At 38.7% G+C, this 15,596-nt stretch overlaps 2 protein-coding genes across 3 annotated transcripts in view; one reads left to right on the top strand and one right to left on the bottom strand.

The window, feature by feature from the left end:
- Positions 1–14,952, top strand: part of LOC103040713 (trinucleotide repeat-containing gene 6B protein-like) — a 32,389-nt gene extending 17,437 nt beyond the window's left edge. For both annotated transcript variants that reach the window (XM_049475771.1, XM_049475772.1), the window contains 12 exons: positions 866–1,000; positions 1,105–1,227; positions 1,317–1,427; positions 2,254–2,434; positions 3,020–3,172; positions 4,537–4,689; positions 5,237–5,377; positions 6,293–6,382; positions 6,643–6,858; positions 8,034–8,101; positions 9,993–10,132; positions 11,746–14,952. In XM_049475771.1, the coding sequence (XP_049331728.1) occupies positions 866–1,000; positions 1,105–1,227; positions 1,317–1,427; positions 2,254–2,434; positions 3,020–3,172; positions 4,537–4,689; positions 5,237–5,377; positions 6,293–6,382; positions 6,643–6,858; positions 8,034–8,101; positions 9,993–10,132; positions 11,746–12,202 (1,968 nt within the window). In that variant the 3' untranslated portion in view covers positions 12,203–14,952. The remainder of the gene's footprint in view (positions 1–865; positions 1,001–1,104; positions 1,228–1,316; positions 1,428–2,253; positions 2,435–3,019; positions 3,173–4,536; positions 4,690–5,236; positions 5,378–6,292; positions 6,383–6,642; positions 6,859–8,033; positions 8,102–9,992; positions 10,133–11,745) is intronic.
- The window catches only part of LOC111189911 (GTPase IMAP family member 8-like), a 213,427-nt gene that overhangs the window by 98,502 nt on the left and 99,329 nt on the right, over positions 1–15,596 (bottom strand). The window lies entirely within an intron of this gene.

The following is a 15,596-nucleotide window of genomic DNA, read 5'->3' as shown; positions in this document are numbered from 1 at the left end:
TAGCAACACTTAGGGGGCTTGAGGAAATTGAAAAGCAACATTTTAATATTCATACATAGCTTATTGCCAGTGCTTTCAACATGACATAAACAGTTTATGAAAGAAATCTAAAGTCTAAAATGACATAAGGTTTATTTTCTTACCCAGCATGTCCAAAACATTATGCTTAATGAAGGTGTTATAAATAAAACAAAAAGTAATGCAACTAATGTGTGTTTTTCGTGAGTAGGTACCTGTTTTATACTGTGTTATATCTGAAGCAATAGTTCATCATTTTAGTTTACGTGCATCAAATAAAGGCATTAAGATTTAGTAGATTCGGTTTCAAAGGGCTAAAATGTGTTTATAGGCTAAACCTGAGAAATTCTGAAGGAGCATGGGAAAGGAGGCAGAGGTAAAAGGCAGCTGGTGTCGCTCTATAAGGGCCCTATCGTACACAGTGTGCCACTGCCTGTTTAAAACCCTGACAACAGTAAACACTCAGCCGCCCAATCCTTAACCAATCTTAACCATGCAGGAGTGCCTTGTGAACTGCCCACTGTCCGCTCGTTAAACACACACACACACAGACACGCTGCAGAGCAAAAACCTGACTTTTAACTCAGTATTAAATAGAATAAAGAGTAAAATAACATTGCTGATTGTTTTTTTATTTTTATTACGCCGAAAACACACCCATGTTTAATTAAGAGAATTGGTACATGCCTTTTGCACAATTTAAGCTGCATTTTTTTGAGGTGTATATTTTGTGCCCTCACGATACCAAGCCTAAAATAGGGTCCTAAAAGTGTGGTTAATAGTGTTTAATGGGTAATTAGGTTAGTATTTATTGAGATCAGGATCAATCATGTGCCTTGTTTTGTAGACGGGGGGTCACGGTGTGTTTGGCGGCGGTGGTGGGATTCCTCAGTTAAGAGGAATGCAGCAGCCTGGTGTTCACCCCATGAATCCTTCCCCCGGGATACGAGCACAAGTGCCTCATCAGTTCCTCCCCCCTCAGGTGACTTGTCATGTTATAGTGAATGCTCAATGTTATGGTTTACTGTACCTTATTATTATGGTTTTTCCTCCATGATTACTACAGTGGGTGTGTTGTGTCTGTAGGTTTCAGGATCCATGCTGAAGCCGATGCCTCCTCCCAGTGGAGGCATGTTCCCCCCACAGCTCTCCCCTCAGCACCTGGCCATGCTCAGTGGCATTCCCCCACAGATGCAACAGTTTCAGCTGGTAAATATCACTGCTCTATAGCACATAGTCCAGAAACATACAGTGAATATAATATTTACAGTACAATTTTCTCTCTCCCTCTCTCTTAGGCCTGTCAGCTTCTCTTGCAGCAGCAGCAGCAACAGCAGCAACAACAACAGCATTTCCTTTCTCAAAGGAAGTTCCCTCCTCCTCTGCGTCAGCAGCATGACCCACAACAGGTACACACCTCTCAACGTTCATCCCAAATTACAGAGACTTTAAAATATAAAGAAAACTTAAAGAAAATATAAAAGAAAAGAATACTGTCATTTCTCACTTGATTAAATCATCCTTTGTTGCCTTTGTACATCCTTAACAAAAAAAGTTATGACAGATGCAAAATGCAAATTTAAAAAAGCACATTTTCTTATATTTTGTTTGACTTTTATATGCAGACAGCACGAGCACAAAATATTTCATGTAATTTCATTAATTTTAATTTTTTTATTATATATATTCCAGCATTGTAGGCCTGCAACACATTTAAAGGTCTCTAATATAAATAAATGCCATGTGAGCCGTTTTTTGTAAAAAAAAAAAAAAAAAGTGCTCGTGTGTTTCTGTATAGTCCTGCTTTATTTAATTAAATTAGAGGTCTCTAAAGAAAGACAGGTCTAAGTACTGTGTGCTAGGCAAAGTTAACCCTTAAACTCTTACCTCTCTGGAAGCCCCAGAGTCTGCTCTATATTATAAAGTCTGACGCAAACGGTGCCCGCTTTGACCGGCATTCTGTCGAGTTGTGCTACCTTGTCATACCGGACTCTTTAAAAGACAGAATCAACCGTAGATCCGATTTAAACCTATAGTAACTTACACAAGATTCAACATTAACAATACAAACATACAACTCAGAGAGACCTATTTTATTTTACAAAGAAAAAGAAAATTGGATTTTAGTGGAAATACACCTTTAAAGAAAAGTTGGGACGGTATAGGATTTAGCACTTTGTAATGCTGTCATTGTTTCAACATTCTTCAACATTCTCTCTCTCTCTCTTCACCCAGTTGGCCCGAATCATGGCCATCCTTCAGCAGCAGAGACAGCAGCAAGGCGTAGGGGGTGCTAAACTTTCCCCATCCCACCTTGCAGGGGTTGCTCCCAAACAGCCTGATGGACCCCTCCTCCACCCGGCCATGGGGGGCTCTCTGGCTGATCTACACCCTAAAAGCCCCAACACCTTTCCTGGTCAGTCACTGTGCATTAGTGGGTAACATCACTTTAGGTCAGGTGTACTCAATAGGCGGTCTCTGTTCTGGGTCCAGACTTACAGTAAATAAAGTTTAATTTATACAAATCTCAGAGAGAGAAAAAACACTTAAATTAAGGCTGGTTCTACTGCTGGTGCAGAGTCCACAGTGTGCTAAATTTGTAATGAACCCACGCACACAATAAGTACAAAACCCAGAGAACACGGAGGCAAGAACCTCACAAACCAGTTCAGAATTACCAGATAAACAGCTGTTATTGTACTGTTAAACTGCAGATAAATATGTTTATCTAAAGCAGATAAACATATTAGCACCATTTCCAATGCCTGTCATGGGTTAGAGGGGTATAAAGCCCCTAGAATTGAGCTGTGGAGCAGAGAAACCCTCTTCTCTGGAGGGCTTTTAGGATGAGTTGGGTAGTCTGGGATTAGGTGGGAAGGTGATCATCCAACAGACTGATCTCACTACTTTTCTGGAGTTTCTAAATCCAATCAAATTTTACAGCAATGCTTCACATTCTCCTTTTACCCCTGAAAAAACAATCCTCTCTTTGTGTGAGCAGGATTTGGCTCAGGGCCGGAGTTGGAGTCTGTGATGGGCGGGCCAGTGGGCGGTTTGAAGGACGCAGGTGGATCGCAGTCTCGCTTTAAATGGATGATGGAGGCAGGACACCCTCTCGCTCCCTCTCCCCCAGATCCCATGCTGCACAAAAATGGTAAAATTAGTAATGACATCATCTCTCATTCTCTCACTCGTGTATTCACATGTTTAATTATTAAGTGATGTAATCTAGCACTTTTCAATAGGGCCTCATCAGTTCAGCTGATTGATTTAACCCTACTGCTACTATTAGGGTTTTAATAATCTATATACAGTCATGTTTATAAATTTGTGAAAGTAACAATGATATATGTATAAGTCATTACAATATTAAAGTAAATGGATTATTATTGGAGAATAAGGGTGCCTCTAGCCTGGATACAAGATGAGATACGGTTAGGCAAGCTCCCAAAAGTACCCTCTGAGAGCCAATTTACTTGGCTGAGGGATGAACACTTTTACTCCCTCTAGAGAAGGGGTATTTAATTAGAATTCAGTATGGTCCAGTTAGAGAACATTTCGACAGGCCAAGGTCCGGACCAATTTCTAACTTGTGTTATGATTCATAATAATATATAATAAATAAATAATAATAATAAAATATACCTCTCTGACCAGTATTTGTTTACATTTCTCTCTCTCGTGCTCTGCCTGTTCTAATTTTTCCGCTCGTTCTTGGTCTGCACAGATCTGATTGGCAGAGGAGAGTGTTTGGTGATTTTACACCACACGTGATTGGTCTCTGAGTTCACTGCACTGCAAAGCACGTATACAATTAAATACTTCTCAGTAGTTCATCAGTTTGGGTCCGCATCAGACAACATTTGGGTCCGGACCCGGACCGCAGTCCGCCTATTAGTGACCTCTGCTCTAGAGGCAAGGCCATGTGTCTAATCAGACCTTATCTACAATCATTTACATATCTGCAGAGGTGTCAAGTAATAAACTACAAATATTTTGTTACCTTACTTTAGTAGAAATATTAGTTATCTATACTTTACTAGTAATTATTTTTCAAACAACGTTTTACTTCTTCTTCCACTACTTACATTTACAAACAATTATTTAAACTTTCTACTCCTTACATTTTAAAATAGGGGTGGGGGCTTTTACTTGAGTAAAAAGCATGAGTTCTACAGAAGTATTTTAAACCCTTGTAATGAATGTGAATACTACTCACACCCTTGCATATCTGCCTAACACAATTGTATGCTGAATTATGCTATTTGTATGCTGTATGCTGAAGTTTTGATCATTATTTTTTTTAGAGAGTGTATATAAGAACTTTATAAACACGTATCAGTTGAGGGGAGTAAATCTGTTCAATAAAGATGTCTGGTTCTAAAGTCAGATTTATTAAACCAAGTTTTAAAACATATATTTTATACACATATAAAAGCATGATTTTATTTGTATTTTTAAAAAATAGTTTTCTGAACTCGGACATGCGGAATGTATAATTGTCTCTTGTGTGTGTAGGTCTCCTGCCCGGGCCGATGAAGCTGCGGGGCGACTCCCCGTATTCTCAGTATGATTTGTTGGGGGCGGAGACTCTGGGCATGACTGACAGCTGGCACAGAACGCCTGGTGGCAAACTGGGCGCCACACCTGGCACCCCTGCCTGGCCACAAGGTAATATTTACATGTCTTACACACAAACACACACTGTCTAATACAGTAATACAGTATAAAGGTTGTGTTTTTTGTAATGGTGCTTATAATGAAGACTGAGTGTTTAGTTATATTATGAGTAGTTAGATATAAAGAAGAAATAATTTGTAATATTTTGTTATATGTTAACAATTCATAAGGTTAATACACTGACACCAAAAAAAAGCTCACATTTTAATATTTCCTTGGACAATCTTTAGCTTTGATTGCTGCTTTACACACACACTGTAGCATTGTTTCGATAAGCTTCTGCAATGTCACCAGATTTTTTTTTAGTCCAGTGATCTTGTATTCATGATGGTAGAGTCCATCCCAAAGATTCTCACTGGGGTTAAGGTCTGGACCCTGTGGTGAACAATCCATGTGTGAAAATGATGATCTCATGCTCCCTGAATCACTCTTTCACAATTCCAGCACCATGAATCCTGACATTGTTACCTTGGAATATGCCCGTGCCATCAATTACTGTACAAGTATGTGTACGTGTGTGTGTGTGTGTGTGTGACAGAGTTCCAGCCAGGTGTGCCATGGAAGGGTGTTAAGAGTCCTGATCCCGATCCTGACCCTGATCCCTACATGACTTCCAGCAGCATGCTGGCATCACCCGCGCTCAGTGATACTGACCACCAGCTACTGCAGGACAACACAGGTACACACACACCTGTACACAAGCTCATCTTCAAATCCAAACTGACTTCCAGCTGAACTTTATGATGGTTGGGGTTTGTCTGGTAATAATCTGTGACTAGTGGTGTAGGGTGTTGGCTATTTACTACTCCGTTGATCAGTTTCAGCCCTGACCTCAATAAGCTGTAGAGGGCCAGATACTTTAATACTTTAAATATTGTTTTTTTTTTCTTTTCTTTTTTTTTGTAAAATTCAAGTCTCGTTATATTATCGGTTATTTTGGTGATATGGGTTTGGTTATAATTTAATGTAATTTACAAAGCCCTGAGTGGTGCTCTGTGACATCCAAACTAGCAGCGTTGGCACTGGTATGATTACCTATATAAAATCAATGGTTTCAAATTGTTGAGCATTTGTTATAATAAAGGGTGTTCCATATTGTATCATATGCAATAATATCGCCAACATTTTTCAATATCATCAACAATATTATACTCTGAAATTTCGTGCCGTATCACCCAACCACTAATAATCACATCAGTGTACTACTTTTTTTTTACTGTATTTAGCAAAAGTAAAATTCACACAGTATTGTTATCGTGAAAATACCATGAAATATTGCAATATTATTTTATGGCCATATCACTCATCCGTAGATATAATATCTTTAACCAAAAATATAAAAATAAAAGTGTTTTGTGTTTTTTTACAATCGCCAAATAATGTTTCCATTGTAAAATGAGACAAATTGTATCTAAACAAAATGTAAAAATATATGTTCATAAATTGATTAATGTGATTTTAGCACTTTTTTAGTAAACTTTTCCCACCTCGGATCTGTGGCAATGAAATATGACAATAAATAGAGAGTCTGAATAAGTGTTTTAGTAAGGAATCCTTGTGAAAGCCTCCAACACTCTCTCTGTTTCTCTCTCAGAATCGAACCCCTCCCTGAACACCTTACTGCCTTCACCTGGTGCCTGGCCCTACAGTGCCTCAGAGAACCCCCTCACCGCACACAACTCGGGTGAGTAACTATTTCTGTTCAACATTTAAAAAACAAATGCATTTTATTAGCATATTGGCATATTGTTGTGTAACAGTCACTTTTTTTTTTAAATAATTCATATTATTGAAATAGTAAATTTTAATAATAAATTACTGCTATTGACAGTTATTATGTTAACAGTACATTACCTCAAGTACAAGATCAGACTGCAGCTTTTATAGAACTTGTATATTTATTTTTATATGATCCAAATCACAGTGCTGTTCTGTTGTCTTTAGCTAAATTCACGGACTACAAGTCCAGCTGGCCCCCTGAGCCAATCGGACACAGCAAGTCATGGAGGACCAATCGAAACAGCTCCCACCTGCCACGCCCCCCTCCGGGTCTGACCAATCAGAAGCAGCCGTCCTCATCCCCATGGTCAGGCACAGGCCCTCGAATGCCCAGAGGATGGGGCCCAGGGGGGCGGAGCCAAGACTCTCCATTTGGTACAGGTAGATTTTCGATCTTTTGAACTTTTTCACCCTTCAGGAAGATGTTTCTGCTTTTGCATATCTTTATACTGTTCCATATTTTATACTTATCCAGTTATAATGTATATCAACAAACTCAACACAACTTCGGATATTAGCCCATAAACAACCTTGAAAAACACTTCTATAGACTAGAATATGAGATATTAGTCCATAAACACCCTTGATAAACACTTATATACACTAGAATACAAGATAATAGTCTATAAACACCCTTAATAAACACTTATATACACTAGAATACAAGATAATAGTTCATAAACACCATTGATAAACACTTCTATACACTAGAATAGGAGATATTGGTCCATAAACACCCTTGATAAACACTTCTATACACTAGAATAGGAGATATTGGTCCATAAACAACCTTAATAAACACGTCTACACACACTAGAATAGGACACATTAGTCCATGAATACCTCGGTAAACACTCTTATACACTAGAATAGGAAATATTAGTCCATAAACAACCCTAATAAACACTTCCAAACACTAGAATATGAGATATTAGTCTATAAATAACTCTAATAAACACTTCTATACACTAAAATAGGAGATATTAGTCCATAAACACCCTTGATAAACACTTCTATACACTAGAATATGGTATGTTAGTCCATAAATAACCTTAATAAACACTTCTATACACTAGAATATGGGATATTAGTCCATAAACACCCTTGATAAACACTTCTATACACTAGAATATGGTATGTTAGTCCATAAATAACCTTAATAAACACTTCTATACACTAGAATATGGGATATTAGTCCATGAACACCCTTGATAAACACTTCTATACACTAGAATATGGAATGTTAGTCCATAAATAACCTTAATAAACACTTCTATACACTAGAATATGGGATATTAGTCCATAAACACCCTTGATAAACACTTCTATACACTAGAATACAAGATATTGGTCCATAAACACCCTTGATAAACACTTATGTATACTAGAATAGGAGATATTAGTTGATAAACACCCTTGATAAACACTTCTATACACTAGAATAGGAGACATTAGTCCATGAATACCCCAGTAAACACTCATATACACTAGAATAAGAGATATTAGTTCATGTAACATTGTTTCCCATGACTTTTCTTTCTCGTTTAATCATTCAGAAACTGCATGGAGTGGTGGTTCATCTGCAGGAAGCTCCTGGCTACTGTTGAGCAACCTCACCCCTCAGGTATGGGGGAGGAGATGTTTATTATACGTGGTAAACTGTTAATGGATTCACCTGTTTACAGAAGTATTGGGACACCTACTCATTTATTGTTTCTTCTGAAATCAAAGGGTTTAAAAAGATCCTGCTTTTATTGAAGTATTTTAACTAGATTTCAATAGGATGGGCCTGCCGCCAATGCTGCTTAAAATTGTTTTAGGATTAGAGGAAGGTTTTTTTTCCATTTTGAGAGGATTAATTTCAGTTGCTATATTTGTGGCAGCTTTAGTTAAATTACATATGGTAGCACATGTTAATGTAACAAATATATATCCAGTTAACTATTATTGCATTTTATACCATATGAATTTTATAAATTTATGTTTATGAAATGCAAAACAAACTACCAGTGCAGTGACTTTGTGATGCAGGACATTTTCTCCATTGTGGGATAGATAAAGAATTATCTTCTCGTAACATATAATTAGTGGTTTAAAATAAAAAAAAATTAAAGTTGAATTAAGGTACTGAACAGTGTCAGTTATATTAATGAAACTTAATGAGACTAAACCACAGTTTCACATTTAAAATCTAATTGAATTCTTTCATTCATTAATGAGTTAATATTAACTGTCTGACAAACACAGACAAAAACAATCATGTGGCACACAGAAAACAGTGACCACACATGAATAAATAGGAGAAGTTAGTCTGGGGGGAACGACTACAAACTGAGGTGAGTGCCCGGAGTGTCAGGAGGACGGGCCCAGTATGCAAATAGATGTGTCAGGAGCCAATGGGAAAGATGGAAGATCCAATTTGAATCTCAAATAGGTTGAGTAATGTGTAGGAATATGCTGTTTCTCTTACAACAGACATTTTGTAAGTCAATTAGCCCCTGTAAGTCATTGTCTTGCATAAATTGTGTAGGTGGCAATGTTTACTTAGAAATATGCAGTCAGGTAAAATTAACACAAAATTAAATTAAAAAAAGTAAAGATCTTTAAATAAAAATAATTTTTAAATCTGTTTTTAAATAGAGTGTATCAGACATGTTATCAGATCTTAGTATCAGTGTTATAAAGGTGGAAGTGTGCAACATCTACACAGCAATTTTCCAAATAATAATTTAATGCAGTAGGTTTGAAATGAACTTGGTCGAATTGGTTGATTTCCTGGATAGAGATTAAGTCTTTTTGTTTCAATGAAAAATCAGTTTGCAAAGTACTGTGTAGTCTATGACTAAGCTTAATCCCTGTTTGAGGATTTACCCAATTATTTAATAATTGTTTAACCCTTGTGTGTTGTTCGGGTCTGTGGGACCCGTTTTCATTTTTCATCAAATGATACTAAAAAAATATTTTTTCTAACTCAAACTCGTTGGCATTGGCTCATTTTTTGTGAAAAACATTTTCGATAAACACACACTGTACACCCCCCCCCCCCCCCCCCAACCATTTATATTACATACAGTATGTTTGGCCAAGGGCTAATAAACATTGCTTCATTTGTAAATTTGAAGCTAAACAAAATTTCTACTCATATCTTGAGTTTAATTCATTTTCTTTTACATTTTATTTTAAAAAAATAAAAAAAAGAGGAGCACTTTTTGAAAGAAATGTAACATAAGAAAGGTAAAGGGCAAATATTAACCATGTAAGCTGTTTATATTGCTTGCAATTTAGGTGAAGCAAGCATGTGTAAAGCATTTTAATGTAAAATTGCTTAATTTTGCTGAATTAAATACAAGTAACAAAGTAAACGAGTAACAAAAAAATTAACAGTAACATTGTTGAGTTTACACTGACAAATTTACTCTGTACTGTTACACATTCACACACTCACTGTTTTTGTCTGATATTCTCTCCTCTGTGTGTGTGTGTGTGTGTGTGTGTGTGTGTGTGTGTGTGCACAGATCGACGGCTCCACTCTGAGGACGATTTGCTTGCAGCATGGTCCTTTGATGACCTTTCACCTGGGTCTGACGCAGGGCAGCGCTTTGATTCGCTACTGCAGCCCACACGAGGCGGCCAAGGCCCAGACTGCACTGCACATGTACGCCTGTTGACCTTTTATCTTTCAAATGTTAAATAGTCCATCTCTAAACAGTAGGAGTAACCTCTGTTTCAGTGCCAGTTTTCAAAATCACTCATCCACTTCTCTTTTCCAGCCAAGACTATGGGCCAATCCTCTTGTTTCTACCCCTGCCCTTTGTTTTCGAGTGTAGCCTTAGAACAGAGTTACAAGGGAAAGGGGTGAAATCCTCCCCACAAGAATTTGGAAAACCTCTCAAGCACTTGATACGGATATAAAAAAGGTGGAACGCTGAAGTTTGGCAACCTAGATGCTGGATAACTAGTTAACCTTAGGGCTTTATTGTATGTCTTCAGAAAGGTGGAGATGGTGCCGCATTGTATTATTATTTTCCATTGCTTAATCACTCATGTCATGAGGAGCCTACATTAGCTTTTATTAACTTTTACTTTAATTTATGTTTCCACTTTACCGTAAATGTGGAGGCTCTGCCATCTGTCGCACCATTTAAGGTGGAACAGAAAAGTTAGCTAGCTAGCTACTGAGACGAATGCTTGGTATGAAGGAAAACAAGGAAACAAAAAAAAACTTAAAGGAGGACTCCAGTGTGAAATGGACTTTGGGTGCATTAAAATGTGATAAAAAGTACTTATCTTTATTGAGTAGCCCTCCTCCACTCTCCTGCAGCTTTCAGAGATACAGTATTTTATGCACTTTGCCCAAAAAAGTTTTTTAAAATTAGTAATATGGGGTGTATTTTGCCTCTGCAGATAAATCGCTTTTTCCAACATTATTTAGCCGCAAAGTTGCTTCACACCTCATTGGTGGAATCCGGAGAGCTCTGACATTTAAAACGAGGCATTTAAAACTTTAAAACAGCACAATAAGTTTATTAAAAGCCACTGTTTACATCCCATAGTGTAGGTAAATCTCCGGGCGCCGACATCTTAAATTTAAGTCACAATAAGTCAACCGTTGAGCACGAATGAATAGGTAGGATAGTTGAGCAGATTGCAAAATTAATTCCTTGGAAATGCATGAATTCCAGCTGTTGCTGAAAATATCTGGTTACAGTCGATATTAGAATGCAAAGAACCTACAACAGATTACATAAACATAGCTCAAAATGTTTTACTATTCGTGCTTAACAGTTTTAAAATTCTAAATGTCTCGTTTTAAATGTCAAGGCTCTCCTGATTCTACCAGGTGTGGAAAAAGAGATTTATCTGCAGGGTAAATATATTTATATTTATATATTTATATGCCCTGTGTGACCCATTCTAAAAGCCTGTTTGGGTAAAGTGCGGAGATTTAACAAAAGTAAGGAATTTTTTATCATGTTTTCTTTATCCAATTTAAAAAATATTTCCATTTACGCAAAAATAAATACATGTGCATAGTAGCCCTTAAGGGGCTGATAGTACCACAGAAAGAGAAATATCAACACATCAGGAAGAAGAAAGAAAAAACACAGGGTTGTGTATGGGTCTGTTGAGATTTGCAAATAATTGCATTCAGTTTTTATTTAAATTTTTGCTTTTTTACACAGCGGCCCAAAGTTTTTAGAACTGTGTTTGTACTTTGATAGACGGTGTGGAGTTAAGTCTGTGGTACCTGTCTTTGTGTCTCTGCAGGTGTGTGCTGGGGAACACCACTATTCTGGCTGAGTTTGTGAGCGAGGAGGAAGTTGCTCATTTCTTCACACATTCCCAGAGCTCCGGAGGGGCGGGGTCTCCCGAGGGGTCGTCCGTCTCCGAGCTGGCCGGGCGAGAGGGAGAGAGAGAGAGGGAGAGGAGTGGTGGAGGAGGAGGGATGGTGGATACGGGCGGAGGAGGAGGCGAGGCTGCGGCGGGTTGGCAGGGCTTGGACGTTTCGGGTGGTCTGACAGGTGGGCCGGCAGTGGAAGGACCCGGACTGGCTCTCTTCAGCCAGTGGAGCAGCAGCGGGGCCGAGGGGCAAGGGGGCGGAGTTTGGGGCGGCGTGACCCCTGGTTACCACAGCACCAGCCTTTGGGGCGCTCCTCAGATGGAGGACAGCCCGCCGGGCCTGTTGCCAGGTGACCTGTTAGGAGGCGGGGCCGACACTCTGTGACTGACAGGGAATGTTGAGAGTTGACCTTAAAACACTGGTACATGGATTCAACACACACACTCTCTCAGAGCAGACAGGCAGACACTTTTATACACTTAGTAGCCCTCGGACATTCGGATCTGGAGACTCTCAGCACACACACACACACACACACACACACACACACAGATCACTGTGCAAAAGTCAGAGCCCTCATCATATGTTTCATTTTCAGGCAAAACGACTATTAATTATTATTTAATCAAAATTATGCATCATTATATTGATAAAATCAGAATTCAAGAACCTATTTTTTTTTTAGCAGTTTAGCCCCACCCTTTTACTCTGCAGTTTAACTCCATTCATTGACACTACAGCAGTTTAGCCCTATTCATTCAGCCTATAGCAGTTTAACCACATCTATATATGCTACAAGCAGTTTAGCCCCACCCTTTTAGCCTAAAGCAGTTTAGCCCCACCCATTGACACTACAGCAGTTTAGCCCCATCCCTTCAGCCTATAGCAGTTTAGCTCCACCACTGACACTACAGCAGTTTAACCACACCTATATATGCTACAAGCAGTTTAGCCCCACCCATCCAGCCTACAGCAGTTTAGCCCCACCCATTCAGCATTTATTAGTTTAGCCCTATTAATTTAGCCTACAGCAGTAGCAGTTTAACCACACCTATATATGCTACACACAGTTTAGCCCCACCTTTTCAGCCTACAGCAGTTTAGCCCCACCTATTCAGCTTATGGCAGTTAAGCCCTATTCATTTAGCCTATAGCAGTAAAGCCCCATCCATTCCGCCTATAGCAGTTTAGCCCCACCCATTCAGCCTACAGCAGTTTAACCACACCTATATATGCTACAAGCAATTTAGCCCCACCCATTCAGCCTGTAGCAGTTTAGCACCATCCATTCAGCATTTATCAGTTTAGTCGCACCCATTCAGCCTACAGCAGATTAGCCCCACCCATTCAGCCTACAGCAGTTTAACCACACCTATATTTGCTACAAGCAATTTAGCCCCACCCATTCAGCCTGTAGCAGTTTAGCACCATCCATTCAGCATTTATCAGTTTAGTCGCACCCATTCAGCCTACAGCAGTTTAACCACACCTATATTTGCTACAAGCAATTTAGCCCCACCTATTCAGCCTATAGCAGTGTAGCCCCATCCATTCAGCATTTATCAATTTAGCCCCACCCATTCAGCCTATAGCTGTTTAGCCCCACCCATTTAGCCTACGGCAGTTTAGCCCCACCCTTTCAGCCTGTAGCTGTTAAGCCCCCACCCATTCAGCCTATAGCAGTTTAGCTCCACCTATTGACACTATAGCAGTTTAACCACACCTATATATGCTACAAGCAATTAAGCCCCACCTATTCAGCCTACAGCAGTAAAGCTCTGTCTGTTCACATTGAAGTTATTTGCACTGTTTTAACCTCTAAAGTGTTGAATCACTTTTTAAATGGTGCAGACAGTGTAGGGCAACCAAACAGAAACATAATTTCTTTTACAATCTATAACACAATAACAGAAAGCCTTTTTACGAATATAAAAATTAATCAGTAAAATTACACAAATACGTAAATTATTGCAAGTTATTGAACCCATGCAGACATAAATATAACAATACATTTTAAATAAAACAAAACAAATTAAATCCAAGAGAAATTAAGGACATGAGTTGTTTAAATAACTAGAGTGCTCTGACTTTTGCACAGTATGTATACAGGGACACACTTAAGTCAGACATTTCTATATGAACACTGGACATAAAAACACCAAACACACACACACACACACACACACACACGGTGGCAGCAGCATTAAGCGCTCACAGTGGTTCTGTGGTCAGTTTGGCTTTAAACTATGGTGGGTTTAAACGGCCTCTTCTCACCAGTGCACTCATCTACTGCAAGCCCGCCGCTCCTCCAGGGTCCCACTGCATTTCATCCTATCCTCTGCTTCTACACAAACACATACACACACACACACACTAATCCGCCTGACGATTGTTGTGACAGTGATGCTTGCATTGCGATTTGTTTTGCATGAATATAGCAAAGGGCAATCTGTACGTCTGCTAATTAAGGACAAACATACACACATTTACACACACACACTTATCCAAGCGCACTGATGCAAGCACACCTCCTGAAGTGAGTTGTTTTGTGGTCATTTTTGTCTGAGTGTGTGAGAGTGAAATAGACCTTCCACTGTCCTCTTTTTTAGGCTTCCTGTATCTCCTGTGTGTGTGTGTGTGTGTGTGTGTGTGAGTGTGAAGGGCTGAGTCTACTGCGCATGTGTGCACTTTACTGTTCTGGCTGTAGTGTGTGTGTGTGTGTGTGCGTGTGTGTGTGTTGGTGTACTCTACACTGTGCTGGTACTCTGGCGTTAGCGGGTTTCTGCGTCTGTGTTTTTTAGTATATTCTCACTCATGTAGCCTTTTTTTATCGGCTGTAAAACTGCAATAATGATTCTGAAGAGCATTTTTAAGACACGAGCGCGTGACGGCCAAAACCGATCTGTCCCCAGCAGCCAGGAGGTTTACACACACTGCTAAATACAGATATTGTACGTTTTATGTTTGTGCTGTTTTATTCTGTTATAATTTTGTTTTTTGTTTTAATTTAAGACAGACTTTAACACTCCTTTCAGTGTTTCCTTTTTGGAGATTTTACAGAGCATTCGAGAAAAGTTATTTAAATGAATGAGAGAAAGACAGAGCTCTATAATAAAGACGAAGATTGGCTTGAACCCCTGTGTGTGCATTCTTTATTTCATTTTATTCAGTTCAACTTAAGCAATCATCTTAAGCACACACACCCACACACACACATTTCCACACAAAATATATCCAGTTTGAAGTTCTAATCATATTAATATACACAATCAGTGACACGCAGTAATATATAGTGAGCACACATGCCTGGAGTGGAGGGCGGCCATGGCTAAAAAAGTTATATTGTTAATATACTTTTTAGTGGACACAGCTTTTTGGTTGCTAATACAATTAAGAGACTCTGTAAATAAATCAAATTCACTGAGAAATGCATTAAAAAAGGGATGACATTCTAAATTACAACATTGAAAAAAAAAAGCTCTAGTTTTTCTGGATGTGTTCTAGCAAAATTAGCAATACAGTTCTGATCTATACCTGTGGGCCATTTCTGTCACAAGGAAACGTGCACACAAAATAACTTTAAAATACTTTTTATAATTAAGCATAGTGTCTTGTACATTGACCTAATTGCAAAAGGAAGATGTGTAATTTAAAAAATAATGTAAAATACTTAGAACGCTGAAAAATAGCATTTGTTACCTGTCCCCACTCTGTAATTATAATCATAACAATAAAATACAATTATTAGAATCCTTCAGTTATGTAATTTTTTTGCATT

The sequence above is a fragment of the Astyanax mexicanus genome, chromosome 3 (assembly GCF_023375975.1).
Source record: "Astyanax mexicanus isolate ESR-SI-001 chromosome 3, AstMex3_surface, whole genome shotgun sequence".
NCBI classification, from domain to species: domain Eukaryota; kingdom Metazoa; phylum Chordata; class Actinopteri; order Characiformes; family Acestrorhamphidae; genus Astyanax; species Astyanax mexicanus.
Note: the sequence above shows the minus strand (reverse complement) of the source record. Positions and strands in the feature narration are given on the sequence as shown.